This window comes from Hypomesus nipponensis, chromosome 2, assembly GCF_054491055.1.
Source record: "Hypomesus nipponensis isolate SF chromosome 2, ASM5449105v1, whole genome shotgun sequence".
Taxonomy (NCBI): Eukaryota; Metazoa; Chordata; class Actinopteri; order Osmeriformes; family Osmeridae; genus Hypomesus; species Hypomesus nipponensis.
The window spans coordinates 20,311,427-20,334,980 of record NC_140362.1 but is presented as its reverse complement, the minus strand read 5'-3'; the positions used below and the strand labels follow the sequence as shown (position 1 = coordinate 20,334,980).

The following is a 23,554-nucleotide window of genomic DNA, read 5'->3' as shown; positions in this document are numbered from 1 at the left end:
TTATCCAAAACGTTGAGTTGATGCCAGCAGGTTCCCCTTAAACAGAGTTTAAACATTTCTCTATACTAATCTGTTAGTAACTGTCCCTCAAAATACGTTTCTTTTCATTTATGTGTGTTTATTTAGCCATTCTGACATTGAAATATAGGTTATTGTGTTGGTCTCAACTTCTTAGAGATAAGTCTTTATGGTAGTTAACGGTCCTAATTAACTTTACATAGAAACAATTTAATTTCTGTTAGTTGCACTTGGCCTTTTGTTCAAAACCACTGACTTAGATTTGACCTCTTTCAAGATGAGAAAAGTTCATGTTCAATCAATGCTGGCACAGCAAAGCCTACAATATAATTGAATAAGAATACATTAATACATAAGAATACATTTATTTTCATTTATTTGTAAGAATACTATGAAAACAAGAATAACCAATCAAATGAACAGTTTGGCCTACCTACCATATACAGCATTTGGAGAAAGACTATATTTTTCATGGGTCATAGACTACATTGAAAGGAACTGTTGCGACCAAATCCATTGTTTTTTTGTTCCATTGCTGGCTGTGCTCCGTTTTGCTCCTTGCTTCAGACCTGACAACCAACTGGTAAGTAACTTGTTGTCTACAGTTGAGCTAGCTACTCCTTCTGTGTGGGGTTGCTAACTAACCAGTACGAATTACGAAAATACAGGTTGTTGATATCACACTCACAGCTTGGAAATATAGCTACATAAAATGTTAGCACCCTGGCCTGTGGCATTTCTGCTGCTGTCGTTTTGTAGTTTTAGCTGGTCAACATTTACATTTAGTCATTTAGCAGAGGCTCTTATCCAGAGCGACAGAGTAAGTACAGGGACATTCTCCCCGAGGCAAGTACAAGTAAGGCACTGGAAGTCGCTCTGGATAAGAGCGTCTGCTAAATGACTAAATGCAAGTAGGGTGAAGTGCCTTGCCCAAGGACACAACGTCACGCGCCCCGGCCGGGAAACGAACTGGCAACCTTCAGATTACTAGCCCGATGCCCTAACCGCTCAGCTAACAAGCTATTGAACTGATGTTCTGCTGTAGGAAACAGCTCGCAGGTTTGTGATGTTTGGGACTGTGACTAGCTAGTTAGCTACCGTTATCTTCACTTATCGACACTAAAACGTAAATGATGTCTAAAACAGTGCAACGGAACCTTCCAGCCAATACAAGGAACGCAATCATTACCAATACGAACACATTGACACACTTATGTGGTCCTATCCCTTTTCTATAAATAAATATAAATAATGTCCAATCGTATGATTTACACGTAATTATGATAAAAATGTAAGGAGTAAAGCAGGGTGGGGAGAGAGGGACTAACGGGAGGGAGAGTAGCAGGGGAGAGAGAGAGATAAGAAAAGATGGGGGAGGAAAAAAGAGTAGAGTTTTGCTGCAGTGGTGGTTCTGAAAGGACAGCTACAGAAAGGGGGGGGGGGGGCTGTTTCTGAACAAGATGTACAGTTTCAGCTGCAGGTGCTGTAGGGAGAGGAGGGTATCTGAAAGTACAACTAGAGAGGTTATATGTACATGTTATTATGTGATTAGTTAGGCTTGTGAGTGAAAACGGCAAACGAATGAAAAGACTGAAGATTGTTTGTGTGGGTTTATGAGTGTCTGTCCACAGAAGACTTGGCTGTATCCAGAGTACACTTTGCTCTCGAGCTTTGCTTCATTAATCGGATTGGAACTTAAGATGTCTACCCTTGACTCCATGTGAACTTCTCTTTCCACTCCTCCCTCCTCCCCTGGCTCTCTCTCTCTCCAGCCAGACATCATTCATGTGCTGTCCATCTCTCCTGTTCCTCACTCACACCTCCCTTCCCCTCCTCCTTAGTCTCTCTGTGAATCCGTCTGTGCCAAGCAGCACCCCTCACCTGTTCATCAGTAATATCCTTCACCCCCCTCCCCAGCCCTCCTTATCTCCCTTCTCCCCCTCCTTCCTCTCCTCTACCCCCTCCCCCTCCTCTACCCCCCTCATATTTTTAGTCTCTCATGTTCTACAGAGACCGTTCTCCCAAAGCAGAAGTTCCACAGTGTCATGCCGTTCTTTCCAGACGTAATCCCTGCGGTGATGTCGTCGAACACTCTATTCCTGTACCCCCCCCCCTCTCTCTCCATTCTAACACCCCTGTCATTCTACTTCCCTCCCTTGTTCTTCCCATCATCTGACTCAGTTTTGATTGTGGTATCGCCTCCCTTCCCCTCCCTCCCCCCCTCCCCCCCCCTGTCCTTGACACTGTGAGTGGAACGCAGATTATGTCAGACATTTTTAAAAGCGGATTAGTTGGGATCACCTTGACAACCACACACACACACACACGCTCTTCTTTTCAGTGTCACACAGATTGGGGCCGCTTCGGCCATATTGTTTTTAGTCATCGTGATCTTCACCCCCCCAAAAAAAGACATTCACGCATGTTTGTATTTTTATATGGAAACATCTGACAGTTCCTCTGAGTCTCCCTCCCTTTTGGCACCAGATGCATGTGCTGTGTGTGTGTGCGAGGAGGAGTCTCAGGAGGCTGAAACAGGCATAGTGACACAGCGCTGTCTCCATCAAAGACTAGCACATAGCTAGCATCAATGAGGTTGAAATACTAGTGGATTCTATATCATGGCAATCTGTCTTTCTCCCTTTTCTGTCTCTCTCGCTCATCCCCCCCATCCCTTCATTTTTCTGACTCAGCAGTATGACTTGGAGACAAGGTCACCTGACTGCTGTTGCTGTGGAGACCGAGAATTGTGGGATCTTTCCCTCCCCCTACTGCCTTTGCAGGGGATAGAGAGAGAGAGGTGGGGGGGGGGGGAGATGGAGGGAGGGAGGGGGGAGGGAGGGAGAGAGAGAAATAGAGGGACAGAGGAAGAAAGAGAGGTGTAGGTGGAGCGAGAGACAGGAGGGATGGCAGAGGTTAAAGAAGGATACAGCTGTCGGCCATCTTGATTCAAAGCATATGTATGTACACAGCAGATGCATGTATGAACAGTTTGTGACGGTTCCTCTCCATATCTTACCCACCATTGATGGCTTTCGAAAGCCAGATCCATCATGCTATAACGATAATTACCCTACTCTGATGTTAATAGCATATTATAGCTCCTTAGCGAATAATATCGTCTTTCCACTCAACTAAAAGGAATCCTTTTCCTGCTCTATACACAAAGGCACTATAGTCTTAACAACCCACTCTAGCAACACAATCCCCAAAGTAGCTAGTGGCTAGCTACTATAATCAGCCTCTATTTTTAGTCCTATTCACCAAGCGTAATTATAGTGCCAGAGAAACAGTCAGCCCCTGGATCTTAGCTGCAGCTTAGCTGGTAGCCAGGGTGGCTTGGTGGGCCTTGCCCTGCAGTGATCCTCTGGACCTGGGGGATAGCATTAGCAGCAGTAGCATGGCAGAGCATTCCTCTCAACCACTGGAGGTCAACCATGACTCTGTACTTTGCTTCACCAATCGAGCTGGGAGGTTATGCGAGCGAGTGTTTGTGTGCTTGTGTGTGTGTGTGAGAGAGATGAGAGATGAGAAGAGAGAGAGGAAGAGGTAGAGAAAGAGATGAGGGAGAGAAAGAAGGGGTGGGAAAGAGAGAGAGAGGGAAAGAGTGGGAGAGAGGATAAGAGTGAGGGGAATAGGGAAAAGGAGTAGAGAAAGTGTTGCATCCTCCTCTGAATACATTTCCTTAGTTGAAATGCCGGGGGAAGCGTGACAAAGTCCTGCAGTGGCAACAAACTTCTGCATGTAGGCCAGCTGCCTCCGACTGTCTCTATCCTCGCACATCGTTTTTCTCTGTCTCCTCCTCTGTCCGTTGCCCCTCTCTCTCTCTCTCTCTCTCTCTCTCTCTCTCTCTCCCTCCCTCTCTCTCTCTCTCTCCCTCTCAACCTTTCTTTTTCTAACTTTTCCTTAGACAGTACTTTTATATTTGGTCTCTCTTTGACCATCTTTCTCTTTTCCTCAACCCTTCCATTTCTCTTTCATTTGTTCATCTTGCCTTCTTGGATTACCCTTCCCTGTTCTCTCTTGTTGATGTTGTGTTTCTTTCAACTTCACTTGTGCCTGCAGGGCCAATCAATGACCTGTTATCAGGTGACTAGAAATCCTTTTCTAGTTGCAAACATAGTGTGTTTGATGATCGACCACCCAGCATGCTAAGTATGACATGCATGAAGATGCGCCTCACCAAAGCTGCTCATTCTGGACACCGGTCAAAGGTAACATGTTGGGCGATACACGTTTAAAATCGACATCAGTAAGGATGAAGTTATGGTCTGACTATAATGTAGCGGTATGCCAAGATATATGGGTTTGGTGGTATGGCATTCTGTGAGTGTCGAGTGAGGCCCCAAATGTTTGCCAGACAAACTAAGGTGCAGGGTTGGGATTGGGACACTCGATACGCAAGCATTTTCTATCAAATGTACATCTGGTAAGGATAAGTCTGACCGTGTCATCGCTAGATGTAGGCTCATTCTGTATTCACGTGAGCGTCAGTTCGACATCACGCTATAGACCTTGGAATAATCAGGTGCACATGATCGAGAGGACAAGACCATCGCGACCAGTGAAACGGGGGGTGGTTATCGCATGCAATGATGCACACATGAGCACTATTGTATACCACATTAACTAATAGCATAAATAACACAACCACGACAATAGTATCTAACCTTGTGCGTCCATACACGGCCTATAGGCTTGCGATGTTGCTCGGACAGCCTTGGAATTCTGCAGTAAAGAAGGAGGAGCAGAATGATCTTCCTATTGGCCGGATTTATTGATTCGAAGGATGTCATTGGCTAGATAGCACGTCACCGATGGAACGTTAAGATTTTTGATTGGCTATTAAATGAGTATGGGGCGGGTGTTACAGCCCTTTCTTTATCAGCCCGACTTGAATGGGGCGGTGCAATCACTCACATCCACCGGCGCTTCTTCCATAGGCGGAGTGGTGTGTACGGACGAAGGGAGTACTGCGGCAGTCGACTGAGTCGCGGAAGGACATCTTATCCTGAAAAAGGAAGCAGTGCGGCTTCAGTTTAGCCGGTCTTTTACCGCAAGTATCAGAGAGCAAGGAAGGACCCGCATCCTCGCGTGATGCTCCGCTTGAGACTGCAACATTTCATTTGAAAGACATTTCAGTTGGGGGAAAAGTGTGTTACCTTTTGGAGGTTAGAGACAATAATTTTGTTCCTCCACATACATTTAGACTGTAGCGTTGTATTCAATACATTTGCCTGACTGACGTCATTCTCGTTTACTTGAATAACTGAACAAATCTTTCTTACGTTTTCAAAAGGCTTTACATTTTGATATAATTCAACCGGAGAGGCTGACACCTCTCAAGCTTTGCATCACCTGAGGGAAGACAGACTGCGCCACCATGGGGGTAAGACCGGCGTCTCCAACTTTCTAACTGCGTTGATAGTCCAGGATACCCAAAGTGCATGACTCGTAAAGTGAGAAGTAGCCTCATAAAACCGTTTGAGAATTTGCTTCTGGGCGTTGAAAAAAAAGATCTGTGTGCATGTTTTAACCTTCTGAAATCGCGAGTGTTGACGCGAGTGGAATGACATTGACTCTGATGCGGATTCAGTTTTACCTCGGCCTCATGTACTGCGTCAAATTGATGTGACGAGGGGGTGTGCTGCAGACAATACGAACTCATGACAAAAAACTGCTTCAGTTACTCATAATGACAGAATAAGGAATTAGCTTTATACATTTGTCTCGGATTAGCGCAACATTTTAAGGTAGCCTTCTAGCCTGTATGTCCTCTGTGTTTCGCGGGGGTATGGCCTATTTCACAAGGCTGAATGATAATTTAAAAAAGAGAGTTTATGTGGAGTTTAACAACATAGATACATGCCTAGATATAGTAAATGAGTTTCCCTATATCGTGTCATAATTTTGCCAATAACCTTGCCTGGTAATCAGGTTTTATCTTACTGCACGTCCTCGCGTGTGTGTCTGTGTGTGTATGCAAGATAAAGGGGGGGGGGGGGGGGGGGGGGCGACAGAATGAGAGGCTACACTTTTCAAAGCAAGTCGCGCCGACTTGCCGCGACATTTTAGTCAGTAAGATATTAATGTTGAGTCATTTCTAATAGCTGTTTAAGTTGCTTTCAGAATGATTCATGTGACCCAACCACACCGTTATTCACACAGTGCGGTCTTTTCCTAATAGACACTGTTGGTGCAGCATCGTCGGTATGTGTAGAGTGGCACAGGAAAAGTACCGGTGCCGGTGGAATTTTTAACATACTGCGTGTGATAGGATGCCGCCTGTGGAAAGCGATGCGGTGTCTCAACGCGGCAGCCTCCTTGACCCATGCGTCATAATGCGGTTACCAGGAATAAGCGCTTCACCCGCTTATTTCCCCCTTTAATTTGTGACATAACAGAGGATCAGTAATCGTTTTCAGTGAACACACACACGACAGATAAAAAAAAGTAGGCTACCGTAGATCTTAGACGATGATGTCGGGATGCAATTTGTCTCAAAATTAACGGCGAAATGTATCACCTCTACAGCTGCGTCAGAGTTGAGCGCAACCGTTACAGGCCCGAGACCTTGAAGCTAAGTCACATCTAAAGATCTATCTTTGGAACAAATCAAAGAGCATACGTCTATCGCTTTACTTTATTGAGTTAGTTAGGCAGCCAGTTGTGCCTCTGTGGAGTTATGCACTATCGGAAAATTCCGAGGGGATGATGCTGCGATTGTCATTGGGCTATTGCGCAATTTCAGCCTCATCATCACCCTGCGCAGTTGTAGCCTTCTTCAATCTTCAACTCCGCTATGAGGTGAATGTATGTAAAGACGTAAAATCTTTTGGCTTTTCAGATTCCGTTTTTACCAGGTGTCATTGTTTGGGTACTACGGCTTAAACAATAACACCACCATTTTTACTTAAATACTCCTGTCTACATCGAGTTGTGGTAAAGTGATGTCAAGGAAAGAATGAATCAGTCTAGCATTTGTCCCTCCCAATTTGAATAACAGTTGACGCGTCAAATGGAATGAAGGGCAAATTCGTTGTCAGGGTAAGGTTAGATCCAACTCGCGCGAGATAGATCGTAGAGAGAGATCATTAAAATATGCTATCCAACCTCATGTGCGTTTCAGTTACATTTTTATCATTGGAAACTTAGCAGTGACCCACATTTTTTCCGTTTTCTATTAGCTCGTTCGGCGAAGTCGCACTTCGGCTTGACGCGCAGTATGGCAGTGCCAAGCTACTGGCAAGCTGTCCATCCCCGTGCCGCAAGGGGCATTGTGTGCGACGCAGCTGCTGCGTCGATAGGGGGCGGTGCCTATTGAAGTGGAAACTCCCTTTACAGCGCTGTAATAGGCTGGCGAAAGAAACCACGTAGATAGGAGGCACACCAAGCAGAGATATTCTGGCGAGATTCAATGAAATATTATAACGCAGACACCTTCGTTTGTCCATAACGGAGAGAGCCAAGCATATGGATGCAATTTGTTTTTTGTCTGAATAGAGAAGACGAATCTGGAAGAGAGATAAACACAGGACAATCGTTTCATCTTCATACATGTAAGAGAGGCAGTTGGGGGAAGGGAGGCAGTTGGGGGAGGGGAGGCAGTTGGTGACTGATTTGCAGGTACAGTGATCGAGAAAGGGAGAGAGAAGGATTGTAAGCTAGGGGGAGGAGGAGAGGGGGAGGGCCATATCCTGTTACAGGATAATGACATGAGCTCACATTACCATGGCTCCTCTTTCCCTCACGGGAGGGGGGGGTTGGTTACCATGGAGACGGGGAGCCAGATGGGACGGATTGGGAGGGGGAGGATGGGGGGGGGGCACGGTGGTGGGATGGGATGTGACCCGTGTGACAGGTAAAGGAAGTGACAGGGGGGGGGGAGGGGGAGGGGAGGGGGGGACACAGCAGGTGGAGGGAGAAAGAGGAGCGCGACAGCGGGTGAGTGAAGGTCATGGTGGGATGATGATGGAAGGGCGTGGTGGAGGTGGGATATCATCATCCAGCCGGTGAATCCACTCAGGTGGCACCTCTCACCGTGTCCTGGGCCTCAGGAGGGGGGGGGGGGTAGGGGGGGGCACAGGGGGTGTTTGGGTGGGGGGGAAGGTGTGGAGTGTTAGAACGGAAGCAGAGCCCAGCCCAGAGTTTGGTGCAGAGTGGTTCCACTGCTTCCTGCACCTGCTCTTCACTGCTCGGGGGGATTTGCGCAGTGCAGAGCCGTAACATGACCGTACCTTCCAGGTCACATGACCGTTTCTTCCGGGTCACGCCGACAGAACATCCTACTCGGGCTCTCCTGAGCGCTGGGACTGATGGAACGCTCGGTCACCGGGGAAATCTCAGGGGTCAGGAAAGGTCACAGTGATGAACCCACAGGGGGATAAATCCTGTTTGATAATCGATACGAGTTCTCGACGTTCGCGAAGGCCGTCCTCTGCGATTGGTTCTGAAGGACACACTTTGGACATTTGCTTCATGCCTCTGCTAGCGTTTGTAGTCTGTATTTGACTTCCTAGCCTGGGTCTAATATCTTATTCTAAGTTTTGTGGCTTGTGAAGACGATAGTTCCATTTGGGTTCAGATTTGTGAAGACGGTAGTGTAGCAGGTCCCATAGGGATAGGTACCTTCATCAGTTTCCTAAGGATCCACAAGTTGAGTCAGTCGAGGACACGGGGGTATCGAGAGAGAGCTTGGTCACGACACAGGAAGTCCTCAAGCAGGAGCCCAGAGCTCTGTCTCTATTGGCTAGTCTGACCCAGACAGGTCCTCCACAGACAAGTGGTGCATCCCTATTGCACCACGTCAGTCCTTCAGTCAGCATTCTTACATCCTTGATTGTTATATAATATGTTACCTTTCGCGTTTGTTCATTTGATTTTTCATTACAGTTCATAGTTTGTCATCAGCGTTTTGCATTTTCCCCTTTAATTTAAATGATTCACAAAGGAATCATGGTTCAGAATCGGATCCATTTGCATTGTGAAGTGTGTGTCACGTGTTTTCTGTTGGTTCACCTCACGTTTAAGGAAGGAAGGAAGAAACTGATTGAACAGTTGGTCGTTGTTACAGTCTCCTTAAACAAGGACAGCCCGTAGGGAACCCCACATAAGACACAGGCTGGTTCTCTGCAGGGGCAACCGAACACAGCGATTCAGGAGGCCAATCTAGACACGGCAAGAAGGTGCTCGCACATGGGAACATGTCGTAACACACACGGAGGGACCTGCATGCATGAAGATACACACACACACACACACACACACACACACACACACACACACACACACACACACACACACACACACACACACACACACACACACACACACACACACACACACACACACACACACACACACACATGCAACCTTTAAACACTGGCACAGCTGCAGGACCGGATGAACAGATCAGAGCAATGGACAGATGGGGAGGGGGGAGGATAGGGGGAGGGGGGAGGATAGGGGGAGGGGGGAACGGTAATGCCATAAGATGGGATTTTAGATTTGGGTTTTGTTTTGTTGCCTTTCATCGAGGAGGAGTGGGGGGCAGGGAGCACAAAATATTTGTAAACTAAATGATGAAACGGGTTTGATTATTTCCAAAAAGAAAGAAAGAGAGAGCCAGAGAGAGGGTATGTCCTACGCTACAGTTGTTCTCATATAGGGCCTTACCTTAGGCACTGCATCTCAGTTGGTGCATGTGTGTCATAGGAGCCTTTTCACAGTAAACAAATATTTCACCACACCTCAGTTGTGGATGATAAGCCATAGCAAAGTCATAACCCAGACTTCATGTATCCATATTGGCTCCCTTTGTCACTATGTTTTCACTTTAGCTGTCACACAGACAGACATCCACTGTCCCAGGGCTACTGATTTTACACTGAGCTCCCTCACTTCAGACTTTGGTTAGCCGAGTTAGCATAGTTGTGGGCTAATCCAGGCTGCACTAATCAGACTAGTTAATCCCTGTTAGCATAGCGTAGCACCCTACCCCTTGTCCTGTCATGGACCAAGCCTAGGCAGATGGTTCAACATCACCAAGGTCTTACACTTGTACTCAACAGGGCACACACACACCCATACACACACACACACACACACACACCCACACACACATATGTATGAACACATTTTTCCTAATGTGGCCCATTCCTCTTCATAGAGGAACTGAAAGTCTTTTGTGTATGTGTGTGCAAGTTCCCCCATTTGAGGGCGATTGCTACAGAAGTGGCCATTGTACCAGTGTGTGTCAAAGGAAGAGGCCGGCGCGTCCTACGCCCACGCAGGGACAACATCTGTGGACGCGCCCCAACATGAATCCCCCTGCCTCAGGCGAGAGGGAAAGCTTGGAGGTATAGTGTAGTTACTGTACAACTGGATGTCCTTCATTAAACATGGGCCAACATGTCAGACACAATATAGTAACGACGTCACGTGTCTCTGGGTGCAACGTCTTTCCTCTTTCGTCCCAACCCCCTCCCCGCTCTCTCCCTCTGTCTCTCTCTCCCTCTCTCTCCTTCTGTCTCTGTCTCTCTCCCTCTCTCTCCTTCTGTCTGTCTGTCTCTCTCTCTTTCTCTCTCTCTCTCCTTGACTCTCTGTCTCTCTCTCTCTTTCCTTCTCTGTCTGTCTCTGTCTCTCCTTCTCCCTCCTCTCTCTCTATCTCTTTCTCTTTCCTTCTCTGTCTCTCCTTCTCCCTCTCTCTGTCTGCCGCAGTGCGTGTATCCTGCGCAGACGGATCCTAGTCAATGCAATGACTCACCTCTGCTAAACTGAGTATGGCTTGCAGGTCCCCCCCACACACACACACACATGCAGTGACACAAACACACACACACACACACATACACACACACACACATGCAGTGACACAAACACAGCCTCCAGTTACAAGGACATCTATTATTCCTAACAACCAGATCAAGTATCAGTCTTGCCATGCCGATTGCCAAAATCACCATGCTTACTGTTTTACTCGGTTCCTCCTTAAACTGGGACAAACCATAACTCTTTAGTGTTCTAGTGGGACTGGGTCAGAAAATAGCAGCAGAAGTTTTACGAGGCTATAGATGAACTTTTTCAAGGACAGTAAGTGAATATAGGATTTGTTTTGTCAGTTATCATCTTTCGTTAAGAGGAAGGGAGTGTGCGTCTGTTCTGTCCGTCAGCTGTCAGTCAGTAAGTCAGTCGTTGAGGACGTGGGAGAGCAGGAGTGTAATTCCAGCCCTGCCTCTCTGATTCCTGGCAGAGGGGAGACGTTCTGTTTCATGACATGTCCAGGAAACGACCAGAGTTACCTCCATGTGGAAAGGAGCCGCACAGGTGTGCGCACAGGTGTGACTAGACATCCACACAACACTGTAACCATGGAGATTTAGAGAGAGAGAGAAAGAGACATGACAGGCCAGGTTTCACAAGCCTTGTTGAGCCTGGTAACCAAGGGAACAGTGAGTTTGTCCTGTAACTGCAATGAGGACACACTGTCATGCAAGACGGCAAGGGATTGTGGGTAAAAAGAGAGGTTCTGGTGCCTTGTGCGATGCCAAATGTGTCATGAATGATTGAATGTGGCATCCATACAGACGCTCCAAACAGACTTGCTGTAGCAGTACAGGAAATAAGGGTAGGTTTATCTTTCAGAACGTTTGGGATATACACACACACACACACACTTGCATGCAAAAAATATTGTATAGTCACAAACTCACTGTCGGGTCAACAGACAGCCAGATAATTAGAGTGGATAGGCTATTAGTGTACACACACACACACACACACACACGCACACACACACTACCTGACTGTCTCTGTGTGTTTAATCTAACAGAGTGGGGTCACGCACCACATCATACACTGACACACAGCCACCAGGAAACTGTGGGGGTGGTGGTCAATATCTAATTAGTAGTAGTGAGAGGAAGGTGTGACAGCTCCTCTCTCTCTCTCTCTCTCTCTCTCTCTCTCTCTCTCTCTCTCTCTCTCTCTCTGTGTCTCTCTCTCTCTCTCTCTCTCTCTCTCTGTGTCTCTCTCTCTGTCTCTCTCTATCTTTCTCTTTCTCTCTCTCTGTGTCTCTTTAACTCTCTGTCTGTCTGTCTTTCGCTCTCTCTCTCTCTCTTACTCTCTCTCTCTCTCTCTCTCTCTCTCTCTCTCTCTCTCTCTCTCTCTCTCTCTCTCTCTCTCTCTCTCTGTCTCTCTAACTCTCTGTCTCTCTCTCTCTCTCTCTCTCTCTCTCTCTCTCTCTCTCTAACTCTCTGTTTCTCTAACTCTGTCTCTCTGTCTCTCTCTCTCACCTCCCACTGCTGTCTCTCTTTCCATCTGCCCCATCTTTTCTCACTCTCTCTTTTCATCTCTCTCTCATGTTCCCTCCTGTTCATCTCCTGTTTTCAACGTGGATCATTGGGCTTTAATGGCTGTTCCCCCCCCGTCTCCGCCCTTCACGTTTGTGTGTGTGTGTGTGTTTGAGCAGGTGTGCCGTCAAGCCAACAATGTGTGATCAGTGAGATCTATACAGGCGGTGGCCAACACAGCCCTAGCATGGGACACAAACACACAGATATGTATTCGGTTCTAGATTAGAATAGAAGTATGAGATGTATAGAAAGCACAGACACACACACACACACACACACACACACACACACACACAGACACACACACACACACAAGGTGTCAGGGTCGTCAGAGCAGGTGTCAGATTGGTCTCTGAGGGGTTAAGCTGCAGTAGTTTTCCGCTACAACCGTCATCATTTCAGGCCTGTCTGGTCTTGCTGCAGTGAAAGCTCAACCACTCATTTATCTGTATGTGTTTGTGTGTGTGTGTGTTTGTGGGTGTGTTTCTCAAGTGTGTTTGTACAGGTAACCTTTTATTGTCTCAAGTGTCAGTGTGTATGGGTTCATTGTTGGGAAATATATTTGGTGTCTGCCTTTCAGTGCATTCCTGTCCCCCCCTGTCAGTAAGTGACGAGATCTCAGGCTTGTTGTTCAGATGCTTCGATGCACAACCCAAACGAGATCTGTCATGGCGGGTTGATCTCGAAGAACATTTCCCAGGCCTTCCGATATCTGTTTTGTGTGCATAGTGGATGTGTGTTTTTGTGCGTATGTTTGGGTGTGTGTGTGTTCTCGGGGAGTGTTCAGGACCAGTAGGTGGAAGTGTGTGTTCAGCGAAACCTTTGTTAGAGCTGTGTTTTCTTAGTCAAATTCGACCACAGTGAGTTTTGGATGTAATTTGCTTATGCTCTTTACCAGTTGGGTGCTGCGTTTAGGTCAGCTCTGTACTGGGGTGTGGGTGTAGTAGCCTGTTTACACCAGTAGAGGGGGTGTCTAAATGCTGAACAAAGCTCACTCTCTCAGCATACAGCCCCACCCTAACAAATAAACCTACCCTTTCAAATCTCACATGTGATTCAATCCTTGTACCCACAATATTAACCCCTTCCTACACAACCCTTACCTAATAAAAAAAAATGAATACCACATTTAATGATCAGAAATACCACATGATCATGAATTTAAAGAATTTAATGATCGGGCGTCAGATGGCTGAGCGGTGAGGTGAGGGAGTCGGGCTAGTTATCAGAAGGTTGCCGGATCGATTCCCCGCCATGCCAAAAATGACATTGTGTCCTTGGGCAAGGCACGTCACCCTACTTGCCTCGGGGGGAATGTCCCTGTACTTACTGTACGTCACACTGGATAAGAGCGTCTGCTAAATGACTTAATGTAAATGTAATGGAAATGATCTCTTGTCCACAAACTACTGACGCCCTCGTTGAATTTGGGCCAAGTACTTGCCAGTGACTGGTAAATACTATCTTTTAAAAAGTCCATCTAATGCTACTCTGGCTCTCCATTTTTTCCCTGCCAACCTCTGAACTAAGTGAACTATTTATATGTGTTTGTATTGACTGGGACCCAAGGTCAGGTCTTTTAATGGACTGGTTCAGTCAAGGAGGGGCTTTGTGACCTGAGGTATCTCCAGGGGCGACACTCCCTCTCCATGTCACCTCTGACCTCTGTTTGGGGACCTTGGGATCGATTCTCGCCCGGCGTTCAGGGATAGGCTTACGTTTGGACACTTAGGAGAGGGAGAGAAAGACAGAGGGAGAGAGAGAGTGTGTGTGTGACCCTTCAGATCAAAGAATAACAGCGCTAACCCTTCTGTTCAATTTGAATGAATAAAATTGAATCAAATGGAATTAGACGGCGCTTTGATGGCTTAGACTGCTCTGTACCTCTCTCTCTCTTCCCCCTTGCTATCAGGGTGTGTGCCCCCAGCTACAAACAATCCTTTACTGGTCAGAGACGGCACTTTGTCACCCCTGTTTCATAGAAAAGTCAGATCAACACGAGGGTATGCAAGTGATCAGAAGTTATACTATATTAAAGTATCTGTCTCTCTTCCTCCCTCTCTCTCTGTATCTCCCTTTCTCTCCCCCCCCTCTCTCTCTCTCTCTCTCTCTGTGTCTCTCTCCCTTTCTCTCCCTCCTCTCTCTCTCTCTGTCCCTCCCTCCTCTCTCTCCATCTCCAGTATGGGCGGTCAGACAGTTACCGCGTGGCAACCACGCAGGATAAAGAAAAGGGGTCCCCCAAGAAGAAGAAGGGGGGCAAGGACCTTGATGAGCTGAAGAAGGAAGTACCACTGGTGAGTGGGGGTGTGGGGGAAGTGGGGGTGTGGGGGTCTGGGACCTTCTAGAGAAGAGAAACAAGTCTTTACAGTGTTCAGAGAGAGATCAAAGTGCACTTATTGATACCCCCCATCCTTCCTCCTCCTCCCTCCAGACGGAACACAAGATGTCCATAGAGGAGTGCTGCAGGAAGTACCAGACTGACATTGTCCAGGTGAGTCTCACCTCAAAGAGGTCACATTTCATGCTCACTGCCTAAAACAATAGGTATTTAAGCAGACCTGCAGTAGCTGCTTAATAACAAGGATTTAAGGCTTGCTGAGTTAAGGCTTGCTGAGTTAAGGCTTGCTGAGTTTAGGCTTGCTGAGTTTAGGCTTGCTGAGTTTAGGCTTGCTGAGTTAAGGCTTGCTGACTTAAGGTTTGCGGTTCAGGACCTGGTGTTGGCCTCCCAGCTGCAGTTCTCCCTCTTGACCACTGGGGGAGGTGTTGCACCTGTAATTGTGGACCCAATTCCATCCTCATACAATGCCTCGCTCTCATGATAACCAGGCCACAGTCACAAAGAGATTCCTGCATTTATATTTAGATGAAAAAACGTGTTCTCCCCTTTCTCTCCCCCCCTCTCCCTCTCATTCATCCATCTCTCTCTCTCTCTCTCTCTCTCTCTCTCTCTCTCTCTCTCTCTGTCTCTGTCTCTCTCTCTCTCTCTCTCTGTCTCTCTCTCTCTCTCTCTCTCTCTGTCTCTCTCTCTCTCTCTCTCTCTCTCTCTCTCTCTCTCTCTCTCTCTCTCTCTCTCTCTCTCTCTCTCTCTCTCTCTCTCTGTCTCTCTCTCTCTCTCTCTCTCTCTCTCTCTCTCTCTCTCTGTCTCTCTCTCTCTCTCTCTCTCTCTCTCTCTCTCTCTCTCTCTCTCTCTCTCTCTCTCTCTCTGTCTCTCTCTCCCTCTCAGGGTCTGACCAATGCCAAGGCAGCAGAGTATTTGATCCGGGACGGCCCTAACACCCTCACCCCTCCCCCCACCACCCCCGAGTGGGTCAAGTTCTGTCGTCAGCTGTTTGGCGGCTTCTCCATCCTGCTGTGGACTGGCGCCATCCTGTGTTTCCTGGCGTACGCCATCCAGGCCGCTACGGAGGACGAACCCGCCGGAGACAACGTGAGTCCCCCCCCCCCCCTCTCACAGGAGAGACCAAACTTTATTAATCCCGGAAAAGGGAATTCTTCAAAAGGCTGTGGCCGACCAGCCCGCCGATATAGACTTAGCTGCACACAGATGAAACGCATGCAAGTTCCAGAATGTTCTAATTGATCTCTCCCGTCCCCCTCTCTCTCTCTCTCTCCAGTTGTACCTGGGTATCGTGCTGTCGGCCGTGGTCATCATCACCGGCTGCTTCTCCTACTTTCAGGAGGCCAAGAGCTCCAAGATCATGGAGTCCTTCAAGAACATGGTGCCGCAGGTGTGTGTGTGTGTGTGTGTGTGTGTGTGCGAGAGTGTGCGCGTGTCCGGAACATGTCTGAGGAAGACACTGTCCCCTATCAAACCAGTGTGAAGTTGGGGGGATTGAAACAAAGCATTTGAAGTGTGTGTGTGTGTGTGTGTGGTTTCTCACCACCTTGTCTCCTGTGTGCGGTGGCAGCAAGCCCTGGTGATCCGCGAGGGGGAGAAGATGCAGATCAACGCTGAGGAGGTTGTGGGCGGAGATCTGATCGAGGTGAAAGGAGGAGACCGAATCCCTGCTGACATCAGGGTCGTCTCCGCGCACGGCTGCAAGGTACCACACACACACACACACACAAGAACATAAATACATGCACAATCTCGCAAACAACCACACACCAACACCTGCACGCACTTGCACACACATACACACTTACAGCAACAAAACTGAACTGAAGATGTGATCTTTTCCAAATAGGTTGACAACTCCTCTCTGACTGGCGAATCAGAGCCTCAGAGCAGGTCACCTGACTGTACCCATGACAACCCCCTGGAAACCCGCAACGTCGCTTTCTTCTCCACCAACTGCGTGGAAGGTAGCCATAACAACGACAATCCACATAACCGACCTGCTCTGTAAAATCCACCCCCCAAGAAATACATAATAAAAGGCAGGCCACGAAAAAAAATCTCTTAATATAAAGAATATTCCTCTCCTCCTCCTCTCCCCCTCCTCCTCTCCTCCTATCCTCCTCCTCTCCCCCTCCTCCTCCTCCTCCTCCTCCTCCTCTCCCCCTCCTCCTCTCCTCCTATCCTCCTCTCCTCCTCCTCCCCCTCCTCTCCCCAGGCACGGCTCGTGGCATTGTGGTGGGCACCGGAGATCGTACGGTCATGGGCCGCATCGCCACCCTCACCTCCGGCCTGGAGTCGGGCAAGACACCCATCGCCAAGGAGATTGAGCACTTCATCCACCTGATCACGGGCGTGGCCGTGTTCCTGGGCCTCACCTTCTTCGTGCTGGCCGTCATCCTGGGCTACACCTGGCTGGAGGCCGTCATCTTCCTCATCGGCATCATTGTGGCCAACGTGCCCGAGGGGCTGCTGGCTACCGTCACTGTGAGTGGGAGTGTGTGAGTGTGTGGGAGGGAGGGAGTGTGGGAGTGTGTGTGTGTGTGGAGGGGTCGACCGATTATCGGTGGGGGCGATTATCGGCGCCGATATTAAGCATTTTTATTGTATTTTTTTAGCTTATAAAAATTCAGGGAACTATTGCATTTATTTTCCATTATTTTTTTTATTTTTTTTTGTGGTTTAAATTGACTTCTTGAAGTTTACAGAATGCTGCTGGATGCTCTCTGCACTTTTTATGTTGCTGTTATTATTATTAATATTAATGTTGTTATTATTAACAGTTCTCAGGATTAAAGATATTGTTTAAATAATTTAATAAAGAGTCTTTATCAGAGGCCTTTTTAATTGTTAATCTTGACATTAATTTTCATTTTTACACTAGACATATATCGGTTTAAAACTTCAGTTATCAGTCTACTTTATCTGTAATAATCGGTATCGGCATCGGTCCAGAAAAACGCATATCGGTCGACCCCAAGTGTGTGTGCCTTTCATCGATCTCGGCCCCCTATTGGTTTACGTCCCATCCTGTGGTCACTTTCAAGTTCTCTGATTATCTGTGGGTTGCCTCTCCTCCCCCCCTCCCCCCAGGTGTGTTTGACCCTGACTGCCAAGCGCATGGCCAAGAAGAACTGCCTGGTGAAGAACCTGGAAGCTGTGGAGACCCTGGGCTCCACCTCCACCATCTGCTCCGACAAGACGGGCACCCTGACCCAGAACAGGATGACCGTGGCCCACATGTGGTTCGACAACCAGATCCACGAGGCCGACACCACAGAGGACCAGTCTGGTGAGGGCTCAGGGGGTCAGGGGTCAGGGGGTCAGAGGGGGGTGTCACATGTGTTCCAGACTCGCACTCTGTCTCAGTTTGTAAACCTGCTCACTGTCGGATCGAGCAACGCCTAACGTTTCTTTTCCCCTCCCGCCACCCGCCTCCCGCCTCCCACAGGTGCCTCCTTCGACAAGAGCTCCGTGACCTGGGTGTCCCTGGCCCGCGTGGCCGCCCTGTGCAACCGCGCCCAGTTCAAAGCGGGCCAGGACCAGCTGCCCATCCTGAAGAGGGACGTGGCGGGCGACGCCTCCGAGTCGGCCCTGCTCAAGTGCATCGAGCTGTCCTGCGGCTCCGTCAGGACCATGAGAGACAAGAACAAGAAGGTGGCCGAGATCCCCTTCAACTCCACCAACAAGTACCAGGTGGGTGAAGCTGGCGTCCCTCCGCCTGCGCGCGCTGCACCGTGCGTACGGCACCACCACCACCCCTCCCCAAACACACCCCGATAGAAATGTACAAACAACCGAGACCTAGCGCTCTCTTCGATGCACCGACACACACACACACACACGCGTACACACACACACCGACTGAAGGACATCCGTTCGCCAGACCGTAGGGCATCCCAATAGCTCACATGTGCAAATCTCACTCCCCCCCCCCCCCTTCCTCCCTCCTCCCCCCTCCTCCCCCAGCTCTCCGTGCACGAGACTGAGGACCCCAACGACAACCGCTACCTGCTGGTGATGAAGGGCGCCCCCGAGAGGATCCTGGACCGCTGCTCCACCATCATGCTGCAGGGCAAAGAGCAGCCCATGGACGAGGAGCTGAAGGAGGCCTTCCAGAACGCCTACATGGAGCTGGGGGGACTGGGAGAGCGAGTGCTGGGTAAGAGACAGAGAAGGAGAGAGAGAGAGAGAGAGAGAGAGAGAAGGAGGGAGAGAGAGAGATAGAGAGACAGAGAGAGAGGAAGAGACAGAGAGATAGAGAGACAGAGAAGGAGAGAGAGAGAGAGAGAGAGAGAAGGAGGGAGAGAGAGAGATAGAGAGACAGAGAGAGAGGAAGAGACAGAGAGATAGAGAGACAGAGAAGAGAGAGAGAGAGAGAGAGAGAGAGAGAGAGAGAGAGAGAGAGAGAGAGAGAGAGAGAGAGAGAGAGAGAGAGAGAAGGAGGGAGAGAGAGAGATAGAGAGACAGAGAAGGAGAGAGAGAGAGAGAGAGAGAGAGAGAGAGAGAGAGAGGAGGGAGAGAGAGAGATAGAGAGACAGAGAGAGAGGAAGAGACAGAGTTTGTGAGAGAGAGATGGATGGTTCAAGGGAGGCGAGGGGGAAAAGACAGTCGCTGTTTGTTGTTTGTTCCGTCTCCAGTTGTAAATCTCCCCCCCCCCCCCCCTCCTTGTGCAGGCTTCTGCCACCTGCTCATGCCAGAGGACCAGTACCCCAAGGGTTTTGCCTTCGACTGCGACGACGTCAACTTCCAGACAGACAACCTGTGCTTCGTGGGCCTCATGTCCATGATCGACCCTCCTCGTGCCGCCGTGCCCGACGCCGTGGGGAAATGCCGCTCGGCTGGCATCAAGGTACCCGCTGCCCTTCTAGAAAATGCTGAAACATGGTAGACATACCACGGTGTCCGGTCACGACTGTGTGAGAATAGTCCCGTGTGTAGGGCTGGAGAGGTTACTGAGCAGCCTTGTTTTGGTCCAAGGTCATCATGGTCACCGGGGATCACCCAATCACAGCCAAGGCCATCGCCAAGGGAGTGGGCATCATCTCCGAGGGCAACGAGACGGTCGAGGACATCGCTGCGCGTCTGAACATTCCTGTCAGCCAGGTCAACCCCAGGTGAGGCGGCATTCTCACACACACACACACACACACACACAAACACAGACACACACAGACACACACGCACAGACACACACACACACACACTCAGACACTGGTGTATTTACCCGTGTGACTTGTGAAATGTGTGTGTGTGTGTGTGTGTGTGTGTGCTCCAGGGATGCCAAGGCGTGTGTGATCCACGGTACAGACCTGAAGGACCTGAGCCAGGACCAGATGGACGACATCCTGAGGAACCACACTGAGATCGTGTTCGCCAGGACCTCCCCCCAGCAGAAACTCATCATTGTAGAGGGCTGTCAGAGACAGGTGACACACAAACACACCCTGCACACACACACACACACACACACTGCACACACACACACACTGCACACACACACCTATGTGTGCACGGTTCATCCACCACCACGAAGTGTATCTCTGTACCAAGAGGGTGCTTCTTCCCCAGTGTAACCTCCCTGTCTCCTCCTCTCCTCCTCTCCACTCCTCCTCTCCTCCTCTCCTCCTCTCCTCCTCTCCTCCTCTCCTCCTCTCCTCTCCTCTCCTCCTCTCCTCGCAGGGCGCCATTGTGGCCGTGACAGGCGACGGCGTCAACGACTCTCCCGCTCTAAAGAAGGCCGACATCGGCGTCGCCATGGGGATCTCAGGCTCCGACGTGTCCAAGCAGGCGGCCGACATGATCCTGCTGGACGACAACTTCGCCTCCATCGTCACTGGCGTGGAAGAGGGTGAGGAGGGAGGGAAGGAGAGGAGATAGGGAGGAGAGGTGATGGGGAGGGAGGAGGGGAGATAAGGAGGGAGGAGGAGAGATAAGGAGGGAGGGAGAGGTGATGGGGAGGGAGGAGGGGAGATAAGGAGGGAGGGAGAGGTGATAGGGAGGGAGGAGGGAGATAAGGAGGGAGGGAGAGGTGATAGGGAGGGAGGAGGGGAGATAAGGAGGGAGGAAGAGGTGATAGGGAGGGAGGAGGGAGATGAGGAGGGAGGGAGAGGTGATAGGGAGGGAGGAGGGGAGATAAGGAGGGAGGGAGAGGTGATAGGGAGGGAGGAGGGAGATGAGGAGGGAGGGAGAGGTGATAGGGAGGGAGGAGGGGAGATAAGGAGGGAGGAAGAGGTGATAGGGAGGGAGGAGGGAGATGAGGAGGGAGGGAGAGGTGATAGGGAGGGAGGAGGGGAGATAAGGAGGGAGGGAGAGGTGATAGGGAGGGAGGAGGGAGATGAGGAGGGAGGGAGAGGTGATAGGGAGGGAGGAGGGGAGATAAGGAGGGAGGGAGAGGTGATAGGGAGGGAGGAGGGAGATGAGGAGGGAGGGAGAGTTGATAGGGAGGGAGGAGGGGAGATAAGGAGGGAGGAAGAGGTGATAGGGAGGGAGGAGGGAGATGAGGAGGGAGGGAGAGGTGATAGGGAGGGAGGAGGGGAGATAAGGAGGGAGGGAGAGGTGATAGGGAGGGAAATAAAGTGAGGCAGAATTGGAAGATTAGAAAGTCCCAACATGTATGGATCAAGGCCTGTAACTGCGTTTGTGTGCTTCACCAGGTCGTCTGATCTTCGACAACCTGAAGAAGTCCATCGCCTACACCCTGACCAGCAACATCCCTGAGATCACCCCCTTCCTGTTCTTCATCATCGTCAACATCCCCCTGCCCCTGGGCACCATCACCATCCTCTGTATCGACCTGGGAACCGACATGGTGAGGCACACACACATACTCCTACTCCTAGCCAGGACCAAAGGCTTCCCTCGTACCACACACACACACACACACACCCCAGCTCTGTCCCATTCTCTGATCCCCCCCCCCCCAGGTGCCAGCCATCTCCCTGGCCTACGAGTCAGCCGAGAGTGACATCATGAAGCGCCAGCCCAGGAACCCTGCCAGGGACAAGCTGGTGAACGAGAGGCTCATCAGCATCGCCTACGGACAGATCGGTGGGTCCTCGGAGGATCTCCATGTCTAACATGAGAGCTACAGATCATGGATATAGAACGGTGACTTGTGAATTCTTCCAAATAATTGTGTTTTTCTCTCTGTTTCTTTGGCACTCTCTCTCTCTGTCTCTCTCTCTGTCTCTCTCTCTGTCTCTCTCTCTGTCTCTCTCTCTCTCTCTCTGTCTCTCCCTCCTTCTCTCTCTCTCCCTCCCCCTCTCTCTCTCTCTCTCTCTCTCTCTCTCTCTCTCCCTCCCTCCCCCTCTCCCTCCCTCCCTCTCTCTCTCTCTCTGTCTCTCTCCCTCTCTCTCTCCAGGTATGATCCAGGCTCTGGGAGGGTTCTTCTCCTACTTTGTGATCCTGGCTGAGAACGGCTTCCTGCCTTCCATCCTGGTGGGCATCAGGCTCAACTGGGACGACCGCGCCTGCAACGACCTGGAGGACAGCTATGGACAGCAATGGGTAAGAGCCCTCCAGTCTACAGCTCCCTGACAGTGGGGCAGAGTGTGTGTGTGTGTGTCTGTGTGTGTGTGTGTGTGTGTGTGTGTGTGTGTGTGCGCGCCTCCCCTCCTAACTCTCTCCTCTCTGCAGACATACGAACAGAGAAAGATCGTGGAGTTCACGTGCCACACAGCCTTCTTCGTCAGCATCGTGGTGGTGCAGTGGGCCGATGTCATCGTTTGCAAGACCAGACGTAACTCTGTCTTCCAGCAGGGCATGAGGTGAGTCTGCCCCCCCCGCACTCCCCCTCAACCCCCCTCAGCCCCCCTCAGCCCCCCTCACTCCCCCTCACCCCTCCCTCACCCTCAGCCCTCCAGCAGGGCATGAGGTGAGTCTGCCCCCCCCTCACTCCCCCTTACTCCCCCTCACCCCTCCCTCACCCCTCCCTCAGCCCCTCCCTCACCCCCGCCCGCTGTAACGTTTAGAGGGACGGTTTCAACGGCTTCCTGAGTCACTGTGTTCTTGTCTCCTCAGGAATAAGATCTTGATCTTTGGCCTGTTTGAAGAGACGGCCCTGGCTGCCTTCCTGTCTTACTGCCCCGGCATGGACGTGGCACTCAGAATGTACCCACTAAAGTGAGTGACACACACACACACACAGGCAAACACACACCCGCACACACACACACAGGCAAAAACACACACACACACACACACAGGCAAAAACACACACACACACACACACAGGCAAACACACACACACACAGGCAAACACACACACACACACAGGCAAACACACACACATCTTTCTGTGTTCTCTCTCTGATGGTCCCTCCTCTCTCTGTGCAGGCCTAGCTGGTGGTTCTGCGCATTTCCCTACAGTTTCCTCATCTTTGTGTATGACGAGGTCCGAAAACTGCTCCTCCGCCGGAATCCAGGAGGTGAGTTTCCGTCTCACACAAACACACACACATCCCTTTCTAATTTGACTGGAAAACATATATATATATATATTTTTAAGTTAATCTTGACTACAGTGCGAGCTTCATTGAAACCTCTCTCTCCCCCCTCCATCTCTCTCTCTCTCATGCAGGTTGGGTGGAAAAGGAGACATACTATTGATCGATGGAAAGCTTCTTTACTCAAACCCCTACATCATCCATTTATTTCTCCCCTCCCAAGTCCCCCCCCCCCACTCCATCCTGGCAGAACGTACCTTCAGATGCCCCCCCCCCGCACCCCCTTAAAAGACGACAACCGCTTTCAAGAAATGTTCATCTCGACTGCCCCAAAGATTAAAAGCAGCAAAAACACCTTTCCCACTTTCTACCATCCCCCACCCTCCCCCACCGCCCAC

At 49.9% G+C, this 23,554-nt stretch overlaps 1 protein-coding gene across 2 annotated transcripts; it reads left to right on the top strand.

Moving 5' to 3' along the window:
• Positions 1-491: 491 nt before the first annotated feature.
• Positions 492-23,554, top strand: atp1a3b (ATPase Na+/K+ transporting subunit alpha 3b). 2 transcript variants are annotated; one of them, XM_084668079.1, is made up of 24 exons: positions 492-601; positions 4,962-5,189; positions 5,318-5,407; positions 14,552-14,665; positions 14,803-14,862; positions 15,595-15,798; positions 15,986-16,099; positions 16,280-16,414; positions 16,559-16,676; positions 16,928-17,196; positions 17,803-18,001; positions 18,161-18,405; positions 18,679-18,871; positions 19,386-19,561; positions 19,690-19,826; positions 19,988-20,138; positions 20,392-20,560; positions 21,366-21,520; positions 21,636-21,759; positions 22,073-22,218; positions 22,348-22,478; positions 22,732-22,833; positions 23,047-23,138; positions 23,291-23,554. In XM_084668079.1, the coding sequence occupies exons 3-24, from the start codon at positions 5,402-5,404 to the stop codon at positions 23,317-23,319; spliced, it is 3,069 nt and encodes a 1,022-aa protein (XP_084524205.1). In that variant the 5' UTR covers positions 492-601; positions 4,962-5,189; positions 5,318-5,401; the 3' UTR covers positions 23,320-23,554. The 2 variants fall into 2 exon arrangements, with proteins under 2 accessions (XP_084524205.1, XP_084524213.1); XM_084668087.1 differs by lacking the exon at positions 492-601 and having other exon boundaries at positions 4,936-5,189.